This window comes from Populus trichocarpa, chromosome 16 (genome assembly GCF_000002775.5).
Source record: "Populus trichocarpa isolate Nisqually-1 chromosome 16, P.trichocarpa_v4.1, whole genome shotgun sequence".
In the NCBI taxonomy this organism is placed as follows: Eukaryota; Viridiplantae; Streptophyta; class Magnoliopsida; order Malpighiales; family Salicaceae; genus Populus; species Populus trichocarpa.
In genome coordinates this window covers 12,598,394-12,624,575 of record NC_037300.2, presented here as the reverse complement: position 1 = coordinate 12,624,575, position 26,182 = coordinate 12,598,394, and the positions used below count along the sequence as shown (strand labels likewise).

General features: G+C 32.2%; 2 protein-coding genes across 3 annotated transcripts; both read left to right on the top strand.

The window, feature by feature from the left end:
* The first annotated feature begins 4,511 nt into the window (after nt 1–4,511).
* Nucleotides 4,512–8,926, top strand: LOC7466093 (nudix hydrolase 11). Of its 2 annotated transcripts, none has more exons than XM_002323565.4 (4): nt 4,512–4,980; nt 6,189–6,331; nt 6,413–6,532; nt 8,531–8,926. In XM_002323565.4, exons 1-4 carry the CDS (start codon nt 4,638–4,640, stop codon nt 8,753–8,755), a joined length of 831 nt encoding a protein of 276 aa, XP_002323601.3. In that variant the 5' UTR covers nt 4,512–4,637; the 3' UTR covers nt 8,756–8,926. The 2 variants fall into 2 exon arrangements, with proteins under 2 accessions (XP_002323601.3, XP_024443371.1); XM_024587603.2 differs by having other exon boundaries at nt 6,183–6,331.
* A 10,570-nt stretch (nt 8,927–19,496) lies between these two features.
* Nucleotides 19,497–22,108, top strand: LOC7466092 (ammonium transporter 2). Its single transcript, XM_002323564.4, has 4 exons — nt 19,497–20,202; nt 20,308–20,593; nt 20,675–20,778; nt 21,575–22,108. Exons 1-4 carry the CDS (start codon nt 19,570–19,572, stop codon nt 22,007–22,009), a joined length of 1,458 nt encoding a protein of 485 aa, XP_002323600.2. The 5' UTR covers nt 19,497–19,569; the 3' UTR covers nt 22,010–22,108.
* Nucleotides 22,109–26,182: the final 4,074 nt, after the last annotated feature.

Genomic DNA, 26,182 nt, shown 5'->3' with positions numbered 1-26,182 from the left:
AACTTTAAGATTTATATAACTCGAACGGGTAATTTTTAAAAATTATATTTAATTATATTTTTAGCTAATGATATATATTTTTTTATGGCAACGAAGAGAGGAGGTGGAATCCAATGAATGCAGTGCCACAGTACTCTAGATATTTCTTTATGAAGTTCAATTTTTCTGGCGATGGAGAGTGGTGACTTCTACGAGGAGCCAATCGAGTACTTGATTGGAGGTAAGGTGATGATGCATGGTAGGGTTTGGGATCCGTGGATGAGTTCTTTTCTATTTCTTTTCGAGGGCATTGTGACAGTCATTCTTCGTAGGCATATCTATATATGATAACATCGATCGTTTTCCTTTGGCAGCTTCTTGCACTGTCTGCATGTAGGGGAGGCAACTTCTCATTCCGATCACATATATATTACTACTAGGTTATCCTACTCCACTTAATTATGGAAAAGAAAAGTAATTAGGTGGTTATGCAAGTAGTTCTCATTAGTTAATTATAGATTCGTCGAAACCGGGTTAAATAAATAATCTTGTAGGAATATTTATGAATTAATAGAGCTAATTTTTTTTAAAAAATCTGAGTTATGTATAATGATCAAGATAAAAAATCTAAAATTTTTGATATGATACTTTGATATTATTTATTTTTTACCATAAGATTTTAATTCCTGCTGATTTATTAAGATACGAAAAGGTAGTGAAAAGTTACAAATAGAGGCAAGCTATGATTCTCGAATACAATTCATTTAGAAAAATAAAACATGAAATTTGACTGAATTACCAGCAGAAGATTGGAGTGAAATGGATTTTACCACAAGAATTTATAGGATAAAATAAATTTGAATTAGTTTTGTTATATTGTCTCTTTATTTTCTATCTTATTTAAGACTTTTATTGCTTTTTTTGCTTCTTTTTTTCACTTGGAGTTTCTTAATTTGTTTATGTTTAAAGAGTTGTAAATATTTTAGAGAAAGAAATTACTTGGAGAGAATATATTTAGTGATAAAATCTGGAATTAAGACTTTGTAATTTGACCCTATTTGACAGGATTGCTTGTTGTCTGCCTTGTGATATTATCATCTGCGTCATCTTGTTAAAGGGTTGGGCTTATACCTCTTAACAGGCAGACCATGGAATTGCAAACTAAGCCCAACCCATCTGTGCCTAAATCGAATCAAAGAACAAGTAGGGTTTTCATCGAGCCTGACTCAGCCATAATAAGGGCCGAGCCATCGAGCCTGACACAGCCATAATCACTGCCAAAAGGATAGTGATTGCTTAAAGCATGGCCGTTTGATATGATAAGAACTTGTAAGAAAACCTAGCTTGTAAAGAACACTCCCTTGTCTGTTCATGATTTGGATTTTCATCTATTTATCTAAGAAAAACATTTAATATTGCTTTATGTGTTTGGGTGTAAATTTAAAATTATTTCTATTTTAGAAAATATAGGAGTCCATATAGCTGCTATTAATCAAATAATTAAGGATGAAAATGAAAAATGATCCCATTGTTTTTATGTGTTTTATTTTGAGAGTTGATCACAAAAAGCTTTGGACATCGAACATGGATAAACGAATAGGGACAAACGAGTAATATCAGAGAAGAAGTAAATTGTGTGTGATGCTATTTATCATAGGTTTTTACATGTAAAGGACAATGGCAGCTGATTTTAGGTTAAACTAGTTGGATGGCCAACGAATTTCCACTAATTGGATTTAAATGAAAAATTCAATATAGGGTTTGGTCAGTACCTAAATAATTCATTAAAAAAAATCTAAATTTCCTAAATCATCTGAACCAATTTAAGTAAAAAAAAAACTTTTTTGAGAATTCTCTGAGAATGGATAATTTGTGTAATTATCTTGATTTTTTTGGGTGACACATGAAAAAGAACAGATTACTTGAATTACACACACACAAAATAAAAAAAAAAGGAATAGCTTGCAAACATTTTTTAACCTAATTTTTTCTAGTAAATTCGTTCATTAGACTTAAAATTTTGACAATTTGAACCTAGTGAATTCTTTGAACTGATTAATCAATTTTATATGCATGCAGAGTGAAGTGTGTGAATTTATTTTAATATGCTATCCAGATAAGATGTACATATATATACATTGCACCAAAATATATACTTAATTCTAAATCTTCACTTGTTTCGTTCTTGGACTTCTTTTCATTTTGTTTATCGATATGTTCTTCGAATAAATTTGTTTAAATTTATTCTCAACAAGATAATATTAGTTCATTTTCTATTTAATTGTTATCATCAAAATATATAAGAATATAACTATATGACCCAAAGTTCTCATATGAATTATTATATGCTATGAAATTTGAGTATATTAATTGGACAAGGTTTTAGAATTTATTTTGGTCATGTGTTATCACCAACAAATATAGTGAACATATTTGTATAATAGAGTAGACTTAATGTTGTTGAACCATACTAAGTTTTTTATGTCTTTTTTTATTTTTTGCATAGTATTAATTTCTATTAAATAGATCTTGTATTGTAGATCTTAAATCAACTACTACCTATACACACACACACATTAAGGTTTTGTACAACATAACTTGTACAAAATGATTTTTTTTATTTTGAGTCATAATTCAAAAGTTATTTCTCATAAATAATTTATAATAAAAATATATAATTAAATAAGAAGTGTGTTTGAGAAAATAACTTAATGCAACTTATTTGGAGCAGGAAGATACTATGATATAGAAATAATAAGTTAGAAATTAAAAATCCTATCTTTTGATTAAAACAACATTTTGAGTTTATTTTTGTAACAATTTCTTAAATTAAGTTAAGAAAATAATTCTATCTATAAATATTTATGAATTTTATAAGTTAAAAACTAAAAAGTAATTTAATTTAATTTGTAAAAATCATATCAAATAGAATCTAGATAATTTTACTAGTTAGATCAACAAATACTCAAAAAACAATTTAAGAGTATGAGTTTAAAAAATAACCATATTAATAAAAAAAAAAAAAAAGTTGTGATCAACAATAAGAAATCATCATAGGATTATCAATGGAGTGTTAGAGATTTGTTATAAAAAACATGGTTCTTTGGAATGCTAGAGGTCAAATTAAAAATGAAATCCACTCATTTTTAAAATTTCATATTGAAATATTAAAATATTTTTTTATAATTTATATAGTGAGAAGATGAAGAGATAAAGATGTGGCTTGGGTCTTAGCTAAGTCTCAAGTCTTGCATTTGGGCCTAGATTTGAATTTCTTGCAAAATGATTTTTTTAGCTAATGATAAATTAATTCCTGCCATCTACTTTAGGTTTGAGTTTGAGTTTGAATTTGCTATGATTTTTTTTCTCATAAAAAACTATTTTTTGTTAGCACATTTTTTTATTTGTCTAGAACATGAATAAAAAGTTTGAACAATTTTTTTGTTTAACTTGAGCATATTTTATTTATACAAAAACATTATATTTAAAAAAATTATGAGGTTAATTTTGTTTTATTATAGGTAATTAAAGCGGATAAATCACAAGAATCAATATTTATATAAAAGATATTAATCATTAATAACAACAATAACATATTTTGATCTATTTTAAATTTAAAGTACTTCAATAAGTAATTATTATTTTATTTATGCAAATTAATTCAAGCATGTTTGTTTTGTTTTAAAGTTTTAGTGTAATCTTATATTTATGGTATATACATGATTATAAATTTATAGTATTTACATGATTTTTTTTATATAATTAAACTAAATAAACAACTAAGCTAAATTAACATTAAGTTATATCATTCAAATCTGTAGTAATTTTTACAACATGAAGTGCATCACAACTTTCTTTGGATGCTCGTTCATTTTCATGCTTTTAATATTCTATTCTCTTCCATTCCGGTCCAAAGAATATGTTTATACACATCACCATTATTCACTAATATGAATTATGCTGATCTTAGCTAGATATTATTAAATATTCTATTCTTTTTCTTTTCTTTTCTTTTTAATTTCCACTCTAGATGTAAATTTTGCCATTTATTCATAACATAACCGATCATATTTTGTCATCAATTAAGGTCACCTTTCATGCTTCTATAGACATTAATATCGAATGATTTAATTAGAGGTCTTGATATTTTATTATGAACTAATAAGTAAAATATTATTGAGCTTGTCAATACTTTTTTTTATATTTTTTAATGTTTTGAATTTTAATTTATAATAGTTTTAATAATAAATTAACTGGTTCCATCAATAATATCTCAATTATTATATATAAAAAAAACATTAATATCATGAAAATGACACAACCCTAAAACTTCTTTATAATGATAAAAGACAATCAATTGCATAGTATAACCGAAGCTCTACCCTCCATACGTTCGACTTGGGTATATATGCCCCGTAATGATTCTTCTACGCAGTGGCTAAAGGGTTGCTAGAGGATATGTTCCTTATTTGACAACTAAAGTTATATCACGACGTTAATAAATAAAAGTTCTATAAATTTCTTGATTTTTTTCGATCCATGGCTCAGCTCAATGTACGAAAATATGTAAAACCAAGAAGAAGAAAGGGAATGATTCTCCATATTGTTGTGTTCTCCATATATCTCACAGAACAAGATCACTTGTCAAAAATCAAATTATGATTAACAGGGCTTGCATTACTGTGCCCTCTACGTGCATGGAAAACGCTGGCTTCAAAAAGGGCATGTTCTGTGGCAGCCAATTAACGCTACAAAAAATTGCAGAGCAGCTCCAATTTCTTACTCCACCTAGAGTGAATACTATGGAAGTAGAGCACTTTGATGATAATATTGGTTCAAAGCTTGAGATCATGGAGTCTGTAGCAGTAGAAAATGATGAGTTTTGCTTGGAGAATTGGAGGAAGAAGAGAGCGGCTGTCTTGATTTGCCTCTTCGAAGGCAATGAACGCGAGCTACGTGTTATTCTTACTAAGAGATCTATGAAGTTGTCTTCTCATCCAGGTAATTAATCAAATGTATAGAATGAATTGAAAACTTCAAGTATTTTGCGTTTTATATAAATTATAAGTTGTAATTTACACTTGGTAAGCATTATTTTTCACAAAGATTTTCTCAACTGCAACACCAACCATCATTAGGGAGCAAATAGGGCTGAAATAGATTATCGAATGCCAAAATTTAATTGGTTTGTCTAATTATAGTGGGATACTATTGGTGTGTCTCTTTCACACGAGGATTCGAACAATAAAAGAATTCAATTGCTAGGGGAAAAAATTAAGGATTAAAGGAGGGAGACTACAGTTTCTTAACATAATTTTGCAAGGCTAGTGATTAAGGATCATGATGGGGAGGCTCATCAACACCAAGATTATATATATGGTGACTGATTTTCTCCGGCACAAATGATTTTCCAACAAGAATTCCCGGAAAAAAAATGCTTAAAATAGATATGGTAATTAATGAAAAAAAATTATAATTGACTTAGGTTTACAAGTACTTCTACATAAAATTGGTTCTTGAGTGGATTAATTCTCTTCAGTTGAAATCTCACTTCGTTTAGCTTCCTACACACACTTCTACAAGATAGAATCTAGTGACAATTATTCGATAATTATGTCAACATTTTGAGTAAACGTAATTAGAAATACATGTTATATATATATATATAGTAGTATTTCAAGTAATTATTTTTTTTATTATACATGTTTAGCTGCATTTATTTAACTTTGAAGTACATTATATTAGTTTTAGTTGGAATTATGATATAACTTCAAATGTTTAATTTATATCTAATATTGGGAAAAATATATCACAATTGCCACAAAAATATAAGACAAATGATAATAAAATATATAATGATGACAATTATAAAATAGTATTATAATGTGTGTCTACCATGGCATTTATTTTTATAATTTTTTTTAGACAAATTACACTAAAAAATAATTTTATTTTAGTTACAATGATTTAATTCCATCACTTGTGTGATTTTTCCTACTTCCCTATCTCACTAGATATGAGTTCTGCCAAAAAAACAATTTCTTTTATGAATCAGATTATTAGTAGAACAGAAATATAGTACAAACGAGCTAAACATTAGCAAACTATAAAAATGATAGAAGAGGTAAAACATTTTCTAAATTTTATTTTTGGTCAAAAAGTAATTAAGGGACTCCTAAATTATTAATATTATTATTTGCAAGAAGCAGGAGATGTAGCATTGCCGGGTGGGAAGATGGAAGAAGGAGATGTAGATGACTCTGCAACTGCATTAAGGGAAGCCATGGAAGAGATAGGTTTGGATCCTCATCTTGTTCAAGTTGTTGCAAACTTAGAGCCCTTTATTTCCCAGGTATATATAATAATGTTTAATTTCCTCTTGGTAATTTATATGACTCAAACTATCTGATGATCCTCAATGTTTTTCATGCAGCACCAGCTGAAGGTTGTTCCTGTGGTAGGGCTACTAGCCAGGGTAGAAGACTTCAAGCCTGTACTAAATACTGACGAAGTTGACACTCTTTTTGATGTCCCATTGGAAATGTTTCTCAAGGTTTTCAGACCCTCTCCATACCTCAATCTTTTATTTTTCAGAAGTTGCATGCACGAACAATATTTGACAAATGCAAAACACATAATCACTACTAGAAAATAGCAAAACAAGAAAGAAATAAGAAATATTTCATCGCTGATTAAAGTCTGATTTCATCAGAATTACAATTAATAACAAACGGTAAAATATTGTTAGAAAACATATTGTGTGGGTGATTTATTTTATATTAAAAATATAATCACCAATGAATTTTCAGTTTAAATTAATAACGTCTCAAATAAAAAAAATTAATTAGTAATAGTTTTGTCAGTAAATTTATAATAATTATTGTAAATTATCAATGAGATAAATCAATGGTAAATTCATTGGTAATTATAAGAATTAATCTGTAAAAAAATTACATCAACAGTAGTGACAATTCCTGTAAATTTTTTTGAATGCTTTGAAACTCTTCAAGAAATTAAGTCCGATGGTAATTGTATTTCACATTCCGTCAATAATTCTGTACATATTATATGTAGTTATTTAGAAAAAAAAGTTAAAACAAACAATACAATTAAAACAGGGATGTTGTTCATCAGTTGAAGAGGGGGTGACAAATGTGGAAGTCTCGGTGGCTGTGAGTGAGTGGTCTCGAGTAAAAGAGTTGGTACAGCTCAAGATGGAGGTGCTTGGTTTTTTGGCTTAGGGATGGTGGACATTTTAAGTGTTGATGGGTGTATGTTTTTTACTGTGGGTTTGTGATGGTGAGACTGTTGGACATGGTGGTGGCTAAACTGGGATAAAAAAGGAGCAACGGCGGAGGAGGAAGATAAACAATGACTTGACTTTATGATTTTGGGGGTATGAGCACTGTCTGTGAGAGAGGGAGAACGAGCGGCTACTAGTCTGAATTATTATTTTTTATGACTAAGATTTGGGTTGATCGGGTTTTGTTTTCTTGTTTTCTTTTATGGAGGCTATTACTGGAAGAGAGGCTGTTGTGAGTGTGATGAAGATGGTGGTGTTGAAGGAGGGCTTTAAGGGTTGATGCCTCCTCTTCAGTATTTTTTATATCCATGAAAGAGAGGCCCCCTCTGGTTTTTTCGTTCCTCCACTCTTGTTCCTCCCTAGTTCACTCTTGTTGCAGGCTTTTGAAGCCCATCAAAGGCTAGGCTTGTGGGAATAATTTAGGATTTGATTTCGGGTCTTGATTGAAGATTTTGGGCTAGAATTATGGGATTTGAGAGATGAAATAGGGATATTTAAAATCTAGTTTAATAGCTAAGTTTCTTGATTCAATTGGAATCTGAACTAAATTGAATTAATTTGGTCTAAATCAATTGAAATGAAATAAATGAGTTGGTTTGAATTTAATTCAATTCAATTGAACTAAAATAGAATTAATTGAACTGAATTAATTGAAATGAAAACAAACAGGACTGAAATGAAATTAAATAAAAATTCAAGTGGTCCTATTAATATTTTATCATTTTCATTACAGTTCTTATCTTTTAGTTTTTCAATTTCATTCAATTAAGATATTTAATCTTGAGATTTCTTTCAATTTAAAATTAATTGATTTTTTCAATTTTAATTTATTTTTTATTTTTTAAAAATTCTAAATTCATACATTTTTTATTTGGAATCAATTTATTCATCCAAATTTAACAATTTGTTGCAAATTCATTCTTTCTTCTTTCGTTCTTCATTTTTAAACCAAATTGACTGTTGATTTCAAATTACTTTTTCAATTAAACCCTTCATTGATTTATAACTTGGTTATTTATTTTAAAATCATCCTTGAACTTTAAATTGCTTTTAATATTAATCAAATTAAGTTATTTTCTAAATTTCTCTTCAATTGAAACCTCGATTGTGTCCCAAAAATTCTCAAACTCAATTTTTTCTTATGATACTCAATTACTGGTTCAATTTCAACATCAGATATATTTTTGATAAAAATGAGCATATTAGCTGTGCTTCATGGTGCTCAACACTTTCTGTTTTTCCATATAGGAAGAAAATCATCGATGGGAAGAGAAGGAATGGATGGGTTGGAACTATTGTCTCCATCTCTTCGATTTTGAATCCGAGAAAGGAGTTTTTCTCATATGGGGTTTAACAGCAAGCATTCTTATTGAAACAGCCTCTGTCATCTACCAGCGGTCTCCAAGTTTCGAGCATCATCTCCGAGATTTTCAACAATTACAAAAGGCCTTGAACAATAATAGTATTGCATGACGATAACCACATTTCTGCATGCGGTAATTACAAGTTAAAGAGTTCATGCAGTCACAAGGATTAGATAACACAAAATAATAGAATTTATTGTCATATATATTAAGCAAATGGAATAGATTTAGTTTCTGTTTGTTGTGTTAACAAGTTTGGTATATATATGACTTCTGCAAATTTCAGTCTAAGTTATTTTTTAACTTCTGATTTTATACAGAAATTATAAATATGATTGATTAAAAATAATATTTTTTAATTAAAATCAAAAGTCAGATTGTTTATTTAATCAAAATCTATTATTTATGGATTACTTGTCCTGCATCTATTCTTTAAGAAAAATTTCACTTTCAATTTAAAGTATTTTAATTTATTTTTTAATCATGTGATATTTACCAATGTCATAGTTGGAAGTATTTGTAGTTGAATATTCATTGACGTCAGAATCAAGAATATTATAAGCAGACCATTTGTAGCATAATATAACAAATCCTTAGCAATTTAAGACAAAACCAGCGATACAGCCTATTTCAGATATGAAGTTTAAGGAATAATAGTATCTTTTCTTTTGCGTAATCACTCTTGTACTATATAATCTTTATTGACCAGTTAGAATTTCTACTGACTATAATATTAGATGACAACTTCTTAAACCAAATATTTTTCTTTTTAAGAATAAAATTTCATATATCTATTTTTTTTCCTTAAAATTTAAAGTCGCCACAATATTAAATACAACAATATATATTAAACAGGTATTGGAATAGATTTAGTTTGTGTTTGTTGTGTTAATATGTTTGGTACATATATGACTTTTGCAAATTTCAATTGAAGCTATTTTTTATAGAGAAATTATAAATATGATTGATTATAAATAATATTTTTTTAATTAAAATCAAAACAATATTGGGTCAGATTTTTTATTTAATCAAAATCTATAATTTGTGGATTCCTTGTCCTACATCTTTTCTTTTAAAAAAAATGCACTTTCAATTTAAATCATTTTAATTTATTTATGAATCATGTAAAATGAACTCTTATCATGAATTTCAAAGAGTTGCAACAATTTGATTAGACATTAAATTATCATTTTTTTAATAAAATTTTGTGATAAATAAGGGAAATGTTTAAAACGAAAGCTAAGACCATGTCTTAGTCAAAGTAATTTGATTAGATAGTCGTTGAATTTGTCTTGCTATGTAATTCCAACCTTCCTTCCATCCTGGTTCCCCAGCATCTCCATCACTGACCAGCAAGAAGCTTCATTTAATTGCTCTTTCTAGCTTGTACGCAAAAGCAAAAGACTTGGACATGAATATTTTTCTAGTCTACACTCAAAAGTTGTCCTTCCGATTCCCGTTTAGGGCAGGTCTTTAAATCCATCCCAGCTTGAAAAGTCACGTTGTTGTTTTTTTCAAATTAATTGTAACTTTAATATCGAAATATAATAATCAATTCTTTTAGTATTAAAGATCTATTAAATAATCTCTTGATTAGTGTTGGTTGTACTTAATCTTTCCATGTTGCCCACTTATTTGTTTCCTTGTTCTATTTTTTAAAAAATTAATTAAGTTAAGAGTTAATTTTGAAATGGATGAAAATGATTAAGTTATGAATGGATTATTTAAAAGATTAAATATTTGATTTCCAAATCTATGAGGATTAATTAATTAATTAATTTTGGTAAACTACATGGAAGATCGTGTTTTTTCAAACAAAACTTTATCCACCAACGTGTACGGATAAATCCCATTTTTCTATTTCTTGAATTTGCCGATTTCAAAGAAATTTCATCCCATTTTCTCAAGGGGCTAGAAGACACAACTCTCAGCTCAACCTAATTAAGGAATTAATCTTAATTAAGCAAGCTTTGTACGTATAAATAAATACCTTGATGAAATAATTAGAGATAGTCATCAAATATAATCAAGGCAAGAATTTTCCTTGAGTGTATGAATCGAACAGAGACACACAATTCCCTTTTTGACAAAACAATCTTTGTGTTGGTCAGTCAATCTTTCATCTGCTGTTTTTGCCTGTACAAATGTTACAAAGTATTCCATGTGTTCCACATCTTGACCGACCAGGCACGGCAAGCTCACAGCACCTTCAAGGTGGGATGACTGCATGTATTAATGGCATAATATTCTAAATTCATGTGTGCGTGTGTCTACAGACAGAAACAACAAGAAAACGTAACAAAGAATTATGCCAAATAAAATCATCATATAGAAACTTTAATTTGAAATTTTATAATATTTTCTCTTCAGCTAACTGTTAGCAATTATCTAATTGTAAATATGAATAATCAAATAAAATCATAATACTTCTGATCTTAGAAATTTATGTTTCTCACATTCATAATTAATTGGATCTATAGTAAACCTCTTTAAAAATTGAAATCCCAGATGTGAATTAATGAAAAAAAAAATTTCCTCTTCTAATTAACCCCTTTTAAAATTCTTTTCAAAAGTTTTGATGAAATAAAATATACTGTTATGGGTAGAGAGAATCAGTTTCTAAAGAGATTTTTTATTTTATGCGTCCATCAAATGTGTAGCTACTTCTCAAAGTTAATCAATAGGTTCCGCCATTAATATTCTATTAAACCATTTAAGAACCTTTTTTTTTTTATGTGGGCCACATCTTACATTCTTTCATTTAGCTCACAGAATATTATCTTTCTTCATAATTTAATAAATATACTAACATCATGCGCATAGAGTAATGCTAAAACTTTACATGCATTGGTCTCACCATATATCATAATCAAGTAAGAACTAATAATAGTCATGGTGGTTGTACATCATCCATTTGACATAGTTCTTTCCATGTATTATAATATTAGTCTTTACCTAACATGATATGTAAATGAGAAGCACATTATCGGTCCAACAATAATGTCTTTATCAAAGACAATTCTTGTTATCATTATTCTAATTCAATCATGTATACCAAATAGAAAACAAGAGATATCATAAACATCTTTATAAATAAGCTCATGGTGTCAAATATATCATCATCATAAAGTCATGACATAATATCAACAATTATATGCTATGATACTATCCTTTCTACAAGATTGCAAAAAATCTTGGGTGATAATCCTTTTGTTAATGGATCAGCAATCATAAGATTGGTGCTAATGTGTTCAATTGACACTCTTTGTTTCTGAAATTCTTCTTTGACGGCAATGTATTTCAATTCCATATGTTTGCACCTCTTGAATACATATCATTCTTAGAAAAGAAGACGATTGTAGAGTTATCTCAATAAATTTTCAGCGACTTGGTGATATTTTCGACTACTCCAGGTCCTAAAATAATGTTCTACAACTAATTTGCCTTAATTGTAGCCTCAAAGCATGCCATAAATTCAGTTTTTCTAATGGATGCAACAATAAGAGATTGTTTTACACTCTTCCATGAAATTGCTCCTCCAGCTAAAACGAGCAAATAACCAAATATGGATTTTCTTATATCCACACATCCAGCAAAATCTGAATCTAAATATCCAGTCATCTTAAGATGATTAGATTTTTTATAAGTGAGCATATAATCTTTCATTCTTTACAAGTATCTCAATATTTTCTTTGCGGCCTTCCAATGATTTAAACTTGGATTAATATGGTATATGCCTAACATTTCAACATCAAAATTGATGTTTGGCCTAATACAAATTTGAGCATGCATCAAGCTCCCAACAATTAATGCATATGGAATTCCTTCCGTTTATTTATGTTTCAATTCATTCCTTGGGCATTGAATGAAACTGAACTTATCTTCTTTTTTAATAGGCCTTTTGAGACAGCCTTAACCATCCTTATAATCTATCCTAGAATATTTCAATCACATAAGTTATCTCTCTCATGTCTTTCATCTTAAAGGTTTAGAGAGTAATTTCTTAGTCTCGTGTAGTAAACCATGATCATCAACATGCAGAATCAGAAATTTGAACTTGCTCACATTAACCTTCATATATATACACTGGTCAACAATGTTTTCCTTAAATTCAAAGAAAGTAATGGTATCATTAAACTTGAGATAATATTGTCTAAAATCTTGTTTAAGTCTATATATTGATTTCTTAAGCTTGCACACCATGTGCTCTCTCTCTTTTCAATTGAAAATCCCTTAGGTTGATCCATCTAGACTTCTTCTTCTAAATCTCCTTTTATAAAGGTTGTTCTTACATCTATTTGATGCAACTATAAGTAATAATGAGCTACTAAAGCCATAATAATTCTAAGTGAGTCTTTCCTATAGACTAGTGAGAAAACATTTTGTAATCAATGTCATCTTTTTTAGTAAAACCTTTGGTAACAAGTATGTCCTTATATCTTTCAACATTGTCATTTGAGACTCGTTTGATCTTGAAGACCCATTTACATCCGACTTTATCACAACCTTCAGGTATTTTAACAAAGTCCTAAACTTTATTTTGTTCTATAAATTTTAGTTCATCTTTAATGGCATCAATCCATTTCTTAGAATTATCAATAGCATGTGAAAATGAGACTGGATCATTACCAATTTCTTAGTCAAATTCTGACTCTTTTTGATATACCACATAATCATTTTAAATAGCAGACCTTTTTTTGTCTTTAAGACCTCCTTAATGCTATTTCTTGTGGTTCATCTATTATAAGTTCATCAACAATGTCTTTATGATGGGGTGTATAATCATTAATTTATTGTTCTTGATAATTATTGAAATATTCAACAATTTGAGAAACAACAACTTTAGAAGATATAAAGGATAAAGGGATTTGTACTCTAACTTCTTGAATTTCCATATTCTATGGTGTTTCACTCCCACTAAATTCATCATTTTCAATAAACTTAGCATTTCCAATTTCAACAATTCTTGTGCTATGGTTAGGAAAATAATATTTATACCCTTCAATTTTTTATGGGTAACCAATGAAGAAACCACTAGTTGTTCTTGAATCTGATTTCTAAAATAAAACCAGAACCAATAAGATGGTTATGTTTAAACAAACTAAAACATTCATTCCTAGATTTAAAACAATATCCAACTTTATCAAGTTTGGATAAAGAAACTACGTTTTGAGAAAATAGGGATACATAAAGAATTTGAAACAAGTCCAAATGATATCATGTGTCTAGAACCAAACGATAAGTCCCAATAGCTTCAACTAGAACTCCGACTCTGTTTCCCATATAGACAAACTTTTCATTTGGTTTTGTTGTTTGGATTGAAAGAAATCCCAGCATCGTTTTAGAAACATGAGTTGTACATCCTGAATCAATCCGTCAAGAATCATAAGGAACCTCGGTTAAATTTGATTTGAAACATATAAAAGCATTAGGCTTACCTTTTTTTCTAAACTATGCCTTACGTTTCAGGCAATCTTTCTGAAAGTGTTCGGGTTTTTCATAAAAGTGACACTTATCTTTTTTATGTCCCTTCTTACAAACTTGGAGAGAAGATTCATTTATCTTAAGTGGTCTATATTTTCCCTTTCCATGTTGCTTACTAACTTTCTTTCCTGCTCCTTGAATGCTAACAAAATAAATGGAATGGGTTCCTTGATTCTTAAGTCTCGTTTCCTCTTGAACAAGCATGTTGTGCAATTCATGCACATTTCATTTGTCCTTCATAGTATTATAGTTCATTTGAAAAGGACCATAATCAGGAAGTAACGAGTTAATAATAAATTGCACAAGAAAATTCTCATCCACATTCATTCTCAATGACATAAGTCTTGTTGCAATATTTGTCATTTTAATGATATGCTCGTGCATGGTACGAGAACCATCAAACTTTATAGTGGTTAAAGTACCCATTAATGTCATAGCAAGTAGGAGTTAGCAAAAAAATTGAAAAACCGATTAAACCGAGAAAACCGGAAAAAAAATAATCAAAAAAATCAAATCGTGAAAAAAAACCGATTAAACCGATTAAAATTTTGAAAAAACCGACTGGTTCGGTTTTGGTTTTATAAGCCTAAAACCGAAAAAACCGAACCCAAACCGAAAAAAAACCGAGCCAAACTAGTTTTTGTCCTAAAAAACCGAACCGAAACCGGTCGGTTTGAACCGGTTTCGATTTTTTTTTTAAATCGGTTTGGTTACTTTTTTTATAAAAACCAAACCGAACCGAAAATGATTACCCCTAATAGCAAGTGACTTACCATCAGTTTAGGAACGCTCTTTCACAAATGTCATAAATTCCTTAACAGTTTTAGTTTTAGGAAGAGCAGACTTAATATTATTAGTTATATTTTTTGGTATAAACATTAGACTCAGTCTGTTTGATCTTTTCCAAGTTTTATGGAAAGATTTTTGTTTGGCACTGCTAGTGTCAGTAATAACAATGGGTTTCTCAACTTAAAGATAGATAAAATTGGATTTGTTCACACTAATTTAGAAATTAAGCTCATTAAATATTGGAATAGACAAGCATGCGAATGAAGAGAAATATAAATAGATATTGCAAAGATTCATAGAAATACTCAAACATATCTCCTTTGAGCAATGCAACAATATACAAAAAACAAAATCATAATGATGCTAATATAATATATATGCACTAATTAAATGCATTCACTATCTTTAGATATATATAAACATAAATTATAGCACATATTGAATACCAGCAATTATATTTATTAATCATGTCGCACGTGAGCGACGTCGCGGCGATCGTCCACCCTCAAATGTATGGGGGGATATATATATCTGGTAAATCTGAGGAGACAAGGAATTCTTTGTCTCTTAGCAGTGAAAAATGGTGTGGGAGTCGCCACCTAGTATTTTGGTCACTAGGAACCCTAACTGGTCTCAGAGATCGGGTACGGGGACTGGTTGCGTAAAGGGAAGGTATTAGCACCCCAAATACGCCCTACCTAAGGTAAGCTGCATCGTTTTATTGTCTGATAAAATTTAAGGTGTTTTCGTTGTGTTTCCTAGTTGTTGGTCCGTCCATGGTTCAAGAAAAGTCCTCCTCAATAAGGAGGTCCTTACCTTATCGGGTAAAAACCTAACCGTTCTAACGTCTATGTAAAAATCATATTTTTAACATCAGGAATACGTTTTACGTATAAATTTGTAATCCCATATACTAAAAGAGGACAAAAAGATTTTTTAGAATTTTTAAAATATTGGCCTAGTTCTCATGGCTTGAATAAACTGGTTATTAAAGCCAAAATGCATGTTAATACATATATTGTTTTTGAAATTTCCTTTGTTGTGTGAAAATATGATGTTATAATATTTATATATATATATGTTGGAGAGACTAGGCCGTATGCATGAAAACAAAACATTTTTTTTTGAAGACTTGACAAAAACCGGGTATTTTAATATCGGATTTGTATCTTTACAGTATAAAAATACAAACCGATATTGATCAAAATACAGTAATAAATTTAGAGAAAATCACATTTTTTTTTGAAATAATTTTTAAAGAATTTTTTGTTCGAACGGGCCAGACCCGGCCCGAAAGGAGATTGGGCCGAAATCGGCCCAAAATAAAACGGGTCTACTTTCTACAGGGCTGGACTCAGCCCAGCAGCATGGGCTGGGCTGGGGTTCCAGCCCAAAACAACAGTAAACGGGGTCACTGTACATCTGGGTACTGTACACGCATAGTAACCGGGGGTACTGTACACGCATAGCAACCCGTTAATTAATTAGCTGGTTACTGTGCACATGTACAGTAACCGGCTAATTATTTTCTTGCTTGCAGAACGTGCACAGTGCACGTTCCGCATGCAAGAAGATGAACAGTAAAATGAGATAAGGGGCAGAGGGCTGACCTGTGGTGGCTCTGAAGGCGGTGCTGCTGGCGGTTGCTGACCGGAGAATGGCTTGGACGGTGGTGAGCTTTTCTTCCCTTTCTTCACTGTGTTTTCCCTTACTCTGTTCTCCTCTGCTTCTCCTTTCTTCTTCTGTTTCTCACGGTGCTCTTCCCTCTCGCGGTGGTTCTGCTGTTGTTTGGCAGCTTTGATGGTGCTGGTGGCAATGGAGAGGACGCCCGATGACAGCAGTTGTTTTCTTCTTCTTCTTCCCCTGCTGCTCGCGAGGCAGGCGCTCCCTTTTTCTTCAAGCAGCAACGCCGGGTGGGAGGAAGGTGATGAACTGAGGCAGGATGGTGGTGGCGTTTGGCAATGCTGGTGCAGTTGGCGTGTTACTGCAACTGCTCCTGGTGTTGCCGCTGCTGCTCTTCCTCCTGGTGTTGCTGCTGCTGCTCTTCTCCTGGTGTTGCTGCTGCTGGGCTAGAGGAGATGATGAGGGCGTTGGCAGCGTTGGTGCGGCTCCTGGTGTTGCTGCCGCTGCTGGGATGGAGGAGAAAATGAGGTCGGTCTGGGGCTCCGTTGACAGAGAAGGCTGTTTCGGGTGCAGGGAAGAAATGGCCGAGAGAGGGGAATGGCCAGGAGGGGAACTGTTTTTGGGTGCTCTCTCTCTTTCTCCAACGTTCAACAAAACTCTCCTCGTTTTAAACTTCTTCCTCTCTCCGTTTCAAAAAGTTTTCCCCCCCTCTCCTCTCTCTCCTGCGTTTTTTTTCTTCACTCCCCCTCCTTTCCCCCTCGGTCTCTCTCTATTTATAGGAAAAAATGGAGCAGGTGCGCCTTCAATCACACAACGGCTGGTCGGCCAGTGACCCGTTCGGTGGTCTAAAGGTGTGGGGCTTCGGTGGGGACGAGGAGAGAGAGGCGGGACGGTTTTTGAAAATGGTTTTTGTCTTCTGTTGTTGTTCAACGGGGGAAGGAGGAAGATGAACAGTGTCGTTCAAAACGACACCGTTCTGGACGTTTCATTTAAATGAGCCAAACTTCAAATCAGTCCTCTATCATTTCTTGTTCATTTCAATTGTATCCCTGCCAAATTCGATCTCCGCCCCCATAGTTGGCCGTGTTTTTCACTTTAGTCCTTGGCCTCTGATTTATGCAATTAAGCCCTCAATTGATCAATAAACTTCCATATTTATTCAATTAAACCCCTGATTTGACCCAATAAATTCCTAAAAACTATATTTTGGCCCCAGAACTTAAATTTCTTTCAATTAAAGCCTAAATTGACTTAAAAATCAATTTTCTTGCAATCAAATCCCCTATAAAATCAATTAAAAATCCAATTAAGTCTATAAACATCCAAACTTGGGCTTTTCTCCTCAAAATTCAAATTTCCTTCTCAACATGGCTCTCATCCTTCAAGAATATACTGTCAAAAATCCAATCTTTGTATTTTTAACCTCCTTGACCGATTTTTCTGACCATTTGCTGAGCGCTTCTGCCTCCTGTTATTTTTCTAACCTCCTTTGGCTATTTATTTTATTTCATTTATTTGGGGACCCAAAAATGGGTTACAACAAATCATAAAAACTACTAATCAACCTTTGGGTGATCCTACAATGTCTTATAATAATTAACTTTAATTTATTCATAAATAAATAATTATCATTACATTTATAAACATCAAAATTTATAGGTGATTGAAAAGAAAGAATATTGTACAAACTCATTTGTCTTAGTGATTTGACTTCTTTGATGATTAACAACCGATTATAATATAATTTTCAAATTGTAAACATGGTACTTAAAGATAAATATTCTAACATATAGTCATAAATATATCATGTTCTTAATTTTTATCTTAATCATGCTTAAGAACATATAAACAATAATTATTATATATTAGAAATAGACTAAAATGCTAATTATTATAAAGTCTCCATTCCTATACAAATACTACCTATTAATTATTGGAGAACTTATAATTAATTTTGGATCAACACTTTAATCCCTCGACTTAACCACCTGGATTCGACAATTCTCAGTTATGCAGTAATATTGTAGTTTTGTATTTGAATAGCCCCTCGTGGACTCATAGAAATATGGTGGCTATAACATTATTATTATTATTATTATTATTATTATTATTATTATTGTTGTTGTTTGAAGTTAGGAATCCTAAGTATAATCCAAGAGCCAAAATTCTTTATCTCAATAGCATATTGCATCGTCCTTTTCTGCAACTGTTTCTTTAATTTTATTTGTGTAGGCGCAGGCCTAGCAAATTAGAAAATGCCAGAATATATATATATATATATATATATATATATATATATATATATATATATATATATATATATATATATATATATATGATCAACTGGAAGCGTCATATATAGCCTAGGTTTGGACCACAGTACCAAAGTATTTTATGTGCGTGCAGTAGTAGTTTTTTAAATTTCTGGGTAGGTTTTTTTTTAAAAAATCCATCATCAATTAATTATAAGAATACAAACAATAATATTCTTTTTATAAATATTCATATACAAAAATCATTGTTAAATAGAAAATTATCACCAAAGCATTTTGTGTGCGTGCGCAGTAGTAGTTTTTGAAATTTCTAGGTAGGTTTTCTTTTAAAAAAAATCCATCATCAATTATAAGAATACGTACAAACAATAATATTCTTTTTATAAATATTCATATACAAAAATCATTATTAAATAGAAAATTATTTCTCAAAGTTGACTTTAGAATGAATATTTCATTCAAACATTTAATAGCTTATTATTTTATTTATGTAGGTCACACATCTTATATTAACTTGTCTTTTTGAAAATAGGATCTATCATGTTACATTCCATGTGTGAATGCATCTCATAAACAAGTGGAAATCAGCTAAATGCCATTTGATTTGATTAAAAGTAGTAGATGCTGCTATGATAATGAAACATGACTTCACATTGCTTGACCTAACCTTATAAAAGTATCAAAGAAATTAAGAAACACAAAGAGACTTACAAAAATATATATTACAGAGAATTAAGGGCTTTTTGCTGCAGCAATGGATGCCCCCGCATATGAACAAGTTTCACCAGCAGTTCCTTCATGGCTAAACAAAGGAGACAATGCATGGCAAATGATAGCATCAATTCTAGTTGCCACCCAGAGCATGCCAGGGCTTGTCATACTCTATGCCAGCATAGTCAAGAAGAAATGGGCTGTAAACTCTGCCTTCATGGCCCTCTACGCCTTTGCTGCTGTCCTCATTTGCTGGGTGCTTTTATGCTACCGAATGGCCTTCGGCGATGAACTCCTCCCCTTCTGGGGCAAGGGTGCTCCAGCTTTAGGCCAAAAGTATCTAATAGCCCAAGCCAGGATCCCTGAAAGTACGCATACACATGAAGATGGAACAAGGGAAACTGTTGCGCCTTTGTATCCAATGGCCACACTTGTGTACTTCCAATTTACTTTTGCTGCTATTACCCTCATTTTGCTTGCTGGTTCTGTTCTCGGCCGCATGAATATTAAAGCTTGGATGGCTTTTGTCCCTCTATGGCTCATATTCTCCTACACTGTTGGTGCTTTTAGTCTATGGGGCGGTGGATTTCTTTATCATTGGGGTGTCATTGATTACTCCGGCGGCTATGTTATTCACCTCTCCTCTGGAATTGCAGGGTTGACAGCAGCTTATTGGGTATTTTAAATCATTCCCTTTCCTAAATAAAAAACAAATTGGAGTTTTTTAGACTCTATATTTCACTCTTGCAGCCATGATGCTAACCTGTTGAAAGTGACACAGGTCGGACCGAGGCTAAAAAGTGACAGGGAGAGATTTCCTCCTAACAATGTGTTGCTGATGCTTGCGGGTGCTGGCCTATTGTGGATGGGCTGGTCAGGATTCAATGGCGGTGCACCCTATGCAGCAAATATCGATGCTTCGATGGCGATGTTGAACACTAATGTATGTGCAGCAACAAGTCTGCTTGTATGGACATCTCTGGATGTTGTATACTTTGGTAAGCCATCGGTGATAGGAGCTGTCCAGGGCATGATGACAGGACTAGTTTGCATCACTCCAGGAGCAGGTTGGTGCTTTTTTTTGGGTCTGTATCACAGCGATATTAGCATTACTTTACTTATTAAATCTATGAATGGTGTTAATGCAGGACTGGTTCAATCTTGGGCGGCTATAGTGATGGGAATACTTTCTGGTAGCATTCCATGGGTGTCTATGATGATACTGCACAAGAAATTTGCCCTGCTTCAAAAGGTATCGTCACTTTCCAATTTTGTTGCTTCTCCTAGAAATGCACGAGTCTAACAGAATTCTAATCTATTATTACATCTTTTCCCACCTCCAATCTAACGAGAATCTTGGGGTTTTGCCCTAACTAGGAGACTTAAGGAAAGAGGGGAAAATTGCAGTTAAGATATGCTAGGTAGTTCCCCAACAGAACTCAAGAGTATACCATCAAGCCATTCAACTTTTTCATGATTTTTTCCTCAATGGATTAACAAACTTAAATGGAGATGATAATTCTTCAACTCTTATATGGGTGGATGATGACTTCATGACCAAGTCCTCATCTTGGGCCAAAATATTCTCTTAGAACTTGCAGCATTTTCATTACCATGTCTTCATTTAATACTTCTTCTATCCTTGTTCTTTGCCAGTATAATTCCATTTATCATTCTTATGATTTCACCATCAAAACTTATCTGTAAACCTTGAAATTAAGTGATGAATGACTATAACAACACTGTGCCATCCTTCCAAGTATTCGCTTGATTTCCCATCCACCTATTTTGGATCTTATTATTCATCCTGAACAATCTGCCTTGTCAGGCAGAGTCCTACAACATAATGAAAAACATTAATTACAGTCAAAGATGAGAACATAACTTTGAATACAACTATAATTGAAAAACAAGCCGACAACGTTATCAGAGTCCTGTTTTTTATGTTTGATTGCTAAGGTAACAAGGATAATCATGGACTATTTACCGATTAGTATATAATAAAGTCCATAAATAAACTTTTTCCAATTGTGTGGTAAATTTTACAGGTGGATGATACGCTAGGTGTCTTTCACACACATGCAGTAGCTGGGCTCTTGGGTGGACTTCTAACTGGTCTTTTAGCAGAGCCAGAACTCTGTGACCTTATACTGCAAGTGAATACAAGGGGTGCTTTTTATGGTGGAAATGGCGGGGTGCAATTCTTGAAGCAAATGGTTGCAGCCCTTTTTGTTATAGGTTGGAACATAGTGTCAACAACGCTAATCCTTCTATTTATAAGGTTGTTTATACCATTGAGAATGCCTGAGGAGCAACTTGCAATAGGAGATGATGCAGTTCATGGAGAGGAAGCTTATGCTTTATGGGGTGATGGAGAAAAATATGACCCGTCTAAGCACGGTAGGATTACCACCTTGTTTGGAGAGGAAACAACACAGTCTCCGGATGTCAATGGTGCAAGAGGTGTGACCATAAATTTGTAAGCTGGATGCCTGCATACACCAGCATACTTAGAGCATTTGATTTCTTTGTATATATTAATCCAAAGTCTGATTTGTAAGTAGAATTTTGATGTTTCTAAATTGTGTTGCCTATTTCTAGAGTTGCATAACAGCTTAATTAATGTGAAAAGGAGGACAATAACAGATGAACGGGGATGATTTTCAGAGAGAGATTATTTTTCTCGGTTATTATTATTTAGTTTATGAAATTAATAAAAGAAATTTCTAGTTTGTTTAGGATTTTTATTGATTTTGCCTTATTTTTAGACTTTTTAATTTGTTTGCTTTTTAGCTTATTTAAGAAGTTATAAATCTTTTAAAGAAGTGAACTAATTGGAGTTATTTATTCAGTTATAAAAATATGAATTAGTTATATGACAACGTTATTCAGTTTTAATTTTGTTTTTCTAACTTGTTGTCTTTTTTTTGTGTTTCCATCTATGTTAGTTGGTATAATAATCCAACGATCCCTATCATTATTTGTTTGTTGAGTGTTGCTAAGCAATCATGGTTGGAAGAGGTTCTGGAATTGGATTTCTTTGTGTGGGAGGGGATGAGTAGGTTCCCTTCAGGAAAGAGATGTGCAGGAAATAATATGATATTTTCCTTAGTTAATTTTATGTTTTTTTATTTTTGTTTTTATATTCTGTATCATGAAGTTTTTCTAGTTTTTTTTCTATTTAAAGGAAATAGTTTTCCTGCAAACCCTTTGGAAAAATTTACAAAATTAATGAGAAAAAATTTTACTAAAGGAGAGAAATGAATATTTAACTGAGGAGGTGATGATAGATGGGAGAAATTAAAATAAATATGTTTAGAGAATAAAAAAATAATTTCAAGAAATGATAACGGAAATGGAAAATAAAAGTTAAGAAGAGAACTGTATGAAAAAGTGTTGGTGCAAACCACGATTAAAAATCGATAATGTTACTGTGAAACGATAATAAGTTTGTAGATAAAATAAATGATGAAAAAAATGAAATGATCTCGTTTACACTACCAAACCAATTGGGCCTAATATAAGGTTAAAATTGAAGAGGATCAAAAAACAAGTTAATGGACTAAGTTTAGAGATTCGAATTAAAAAGGGTCAAATCTATTACACTAGACTTTTGGCTACTAATTCATCTTCTACAAAAGAGAACGATGTGTTGAAAGTTGGGCTTGGAATTAGATTCAGGTTGTAATTCCAGTATTGTCAAGTTTAACGATATCAAGTATAATTATCGATCTAACCATTGGATCAAGCTGAACTTTTATGTGGAGCCTCCTGACATATTGTTATAGCTCAGGTTAGAATTTTAAGGCAATTAGAGTTTGGCAAGGCCTTACAAAAATATAGAAAGTTAGACTGAAATACAGGAAAATAAAACATGTGCAAAGTAAAGGGGTAAAAAAGACTTTAGCCAAAAACCCATCCCCACCCACCCCCTCCTCTTTATATTCTGGCATGGGCTACTAGAAAAGGGGAAAAGGAAGAAAAAAGAGAGAAAACCTAAGTTAAACACTAGAATCTTTGAGAGGGGCTTTGAAATTGGATCCTGTACAAAATTATGATCTAACACAAAATCTAGATTGGTTACAATTTGAAGCTCATTTTATCACCAGGTAAGGAGTTCTAAACTTGATTATACAAACTTAAATGAATACGAATGGAATTAATGCTTGATTTCATGAATTTGAGTTAGGATTATTGAATGAAAATTTGGAGAGAGAAAAATGAGATTGTGTTATATTGTTATGATTGGGATGGAATAGGATGATAATGTTTTAGATTGATGTGCAATTGAAGAAGAAAATCGGGTGTTCTTGCAAGGATTAGAGTTGGCTATTAAAGGGAAACTTTGGGAGGTCTGGAAAGTTGATTTTCTTGTGTTATTAGATGTAGTATTGATTATATGAATACTTGAGAATTGTTTATATTGTGCTTGAGTTATGTTTTGATGTTGGAAAGGTTTAGGTATAGTTAAAATTTATGTGAAAGAGTAATTGTTTTGTAGTACTCTCTAGGTGTTTGATGAAATGAGTGTAAGTAATTGGAGATGAATTTAAATGAGATTTTTTGTATGTTGGGTGAGAACAAAGAAATTATGTATGATTACAATTTAAGCACCTTAAACATTATGGATATAAATTAATGTGGTGAAATCCTGTTAATTCAGGGGAGATTGTGGAAGTAGGATCTTAGGCAGGTGGAGCAAGACGCTCTCGAGTAGTAGGTAGGTGTTTTTTACTACACTTAAATTTTAAAATTATTTTAATGTTTAATTTCAATATTTTTGGTTATTGGATGTGTTATCATTATTGTAAAGAATGAATAAAGTAGATGATAATGATGTGAATTATTGATAATTGAAAAGGTTTGGTGGATCTATTGGGCATCCGTGAAGGGATAGCTGAATTGTTGACAAACAGAAGAATTGTCAGATTTATTGGCATTCATGGAAGAATTACCAAATTGATGACAATCGGAAGGATTCTCGAATTTATTGGCATTCGTGAGGGAATTACTAGATTGTTGACAACCAGAAAGATTGTCGAATTTATTAACATTCATAAGGGAATAGCTGAATTGTTGACAACCAGAAGGATTGTCGAATTGATTAGCATTCATGAGGGGATTGTTGAATTGTTGATAATCGAAAGGATTGTTGATCATCGAAAAAATTGTCGAATTTATTAGTATTCGTGTGAGGATAGTCAACTAGTAGTAATGGGTGTCCCGGAGTCGACTAAGTCAACTCTCATTTAGTTTGGCATGAAACTCGGCCCGAATTAGGTCTTAGATTGGTGGTCACCTGGTTGACCTACCGGGTAGGTCGGCCCAAGTTTAATAACATTGCTTCCAAGCTGCCAACATGAACAATAGGACCAAGATAACAAAAAAAAAATTTATAACTTGTAGCATGGTGTGGAGAATGACACCCAATAGTGGATTACCTGTTTGAGAGTGTGGTATTTTTTTTATGTTTTTCATAAACACGTTTGTCATGAAAAGGTATTAAATTGATACTATTTTTAGTATTTTTAATGATTTTGATGTACTAATGTTAAAAAAAATTATTTTAATATATTTTTAAGTAAAAAAAACTTTTAAAAAGCATCGTACATCACAATATTAAATACGCATTTGAAACAGCAGCTCTCTTGGTCCATCAAAATTAGCCTACATATGTACCTATGCATACACATATACGTATATGTATGCACAACAAGATTCAAGAAAAAAAAATTTCAAATTTTTTGAAAAGTGTTTTTCAACAGCAATGCAATGATACGAACATGGAGAAACGGGCCTTGCGACCTGATGACAATTGTTTCATGTGCAAATTTTTCCACATGCAAACCCCAGCATCTCCGGTGCATCAGGAAAAACATAGTTACTAGAGCCCACATCATCGTTGACTCCACATGTCTTCGTTTACTTGGCCTTGATCTGAGATTCTTCCACAATGTTAAAGATTCTGTTCATGACCAATGTAAGCATCCTATGCTACAACAGCATGGGAGCTTCCCATGATTGAGTGAGCACCATTCTTCTTCCAGTTTCCGGCCCATCTAAATATATGTATTCCCTGACTTGGTGGTGTAAATGAACTTTGTTGATCTCTCACCGGATGGACCAAGACGGCAGGCAGACAGGAAGAGTTCCCATCAAATAATCTCTTAATGGCTCTGGCTGGGGCTGGTATTTTTTGGAGGAAATTCGTTTACCGCCGGATTCCTCCCTTGCAGCTCTCATTACACATCTGTGCAGCCACCAGCATCCTTGTCTGGACCTGCTGGGATGTCCTTTTTATCAAAAAGCCGTCTGAGATTGGAGCCATTCAAGGAATGATAACAGGGTTGGTGTGCGAAACTCCAGCTGCAGGGGAGGACCCTTCCGATTAAAAATCTAAATTGATCAAACTTTCATCTATCCTAGCTCACTCTTCATTGCCAATTTCCTTCCACAGGTCTTGTTCAGGGCTGGGCAGCACTGGTAATGGGTATAACATCTGGAACCATACCCTAGTACACCATGATGCGTCTGAGCAAGAAGCTGCCACTGCTGCAGAAAGTTGATGATACCCTTGGTGAAGAAACTTATGCTCTAGTTGGACAAGGACAGGGGAGAATCTACAAATAATAGTGGCAACCTCGATGGTGTTGAGC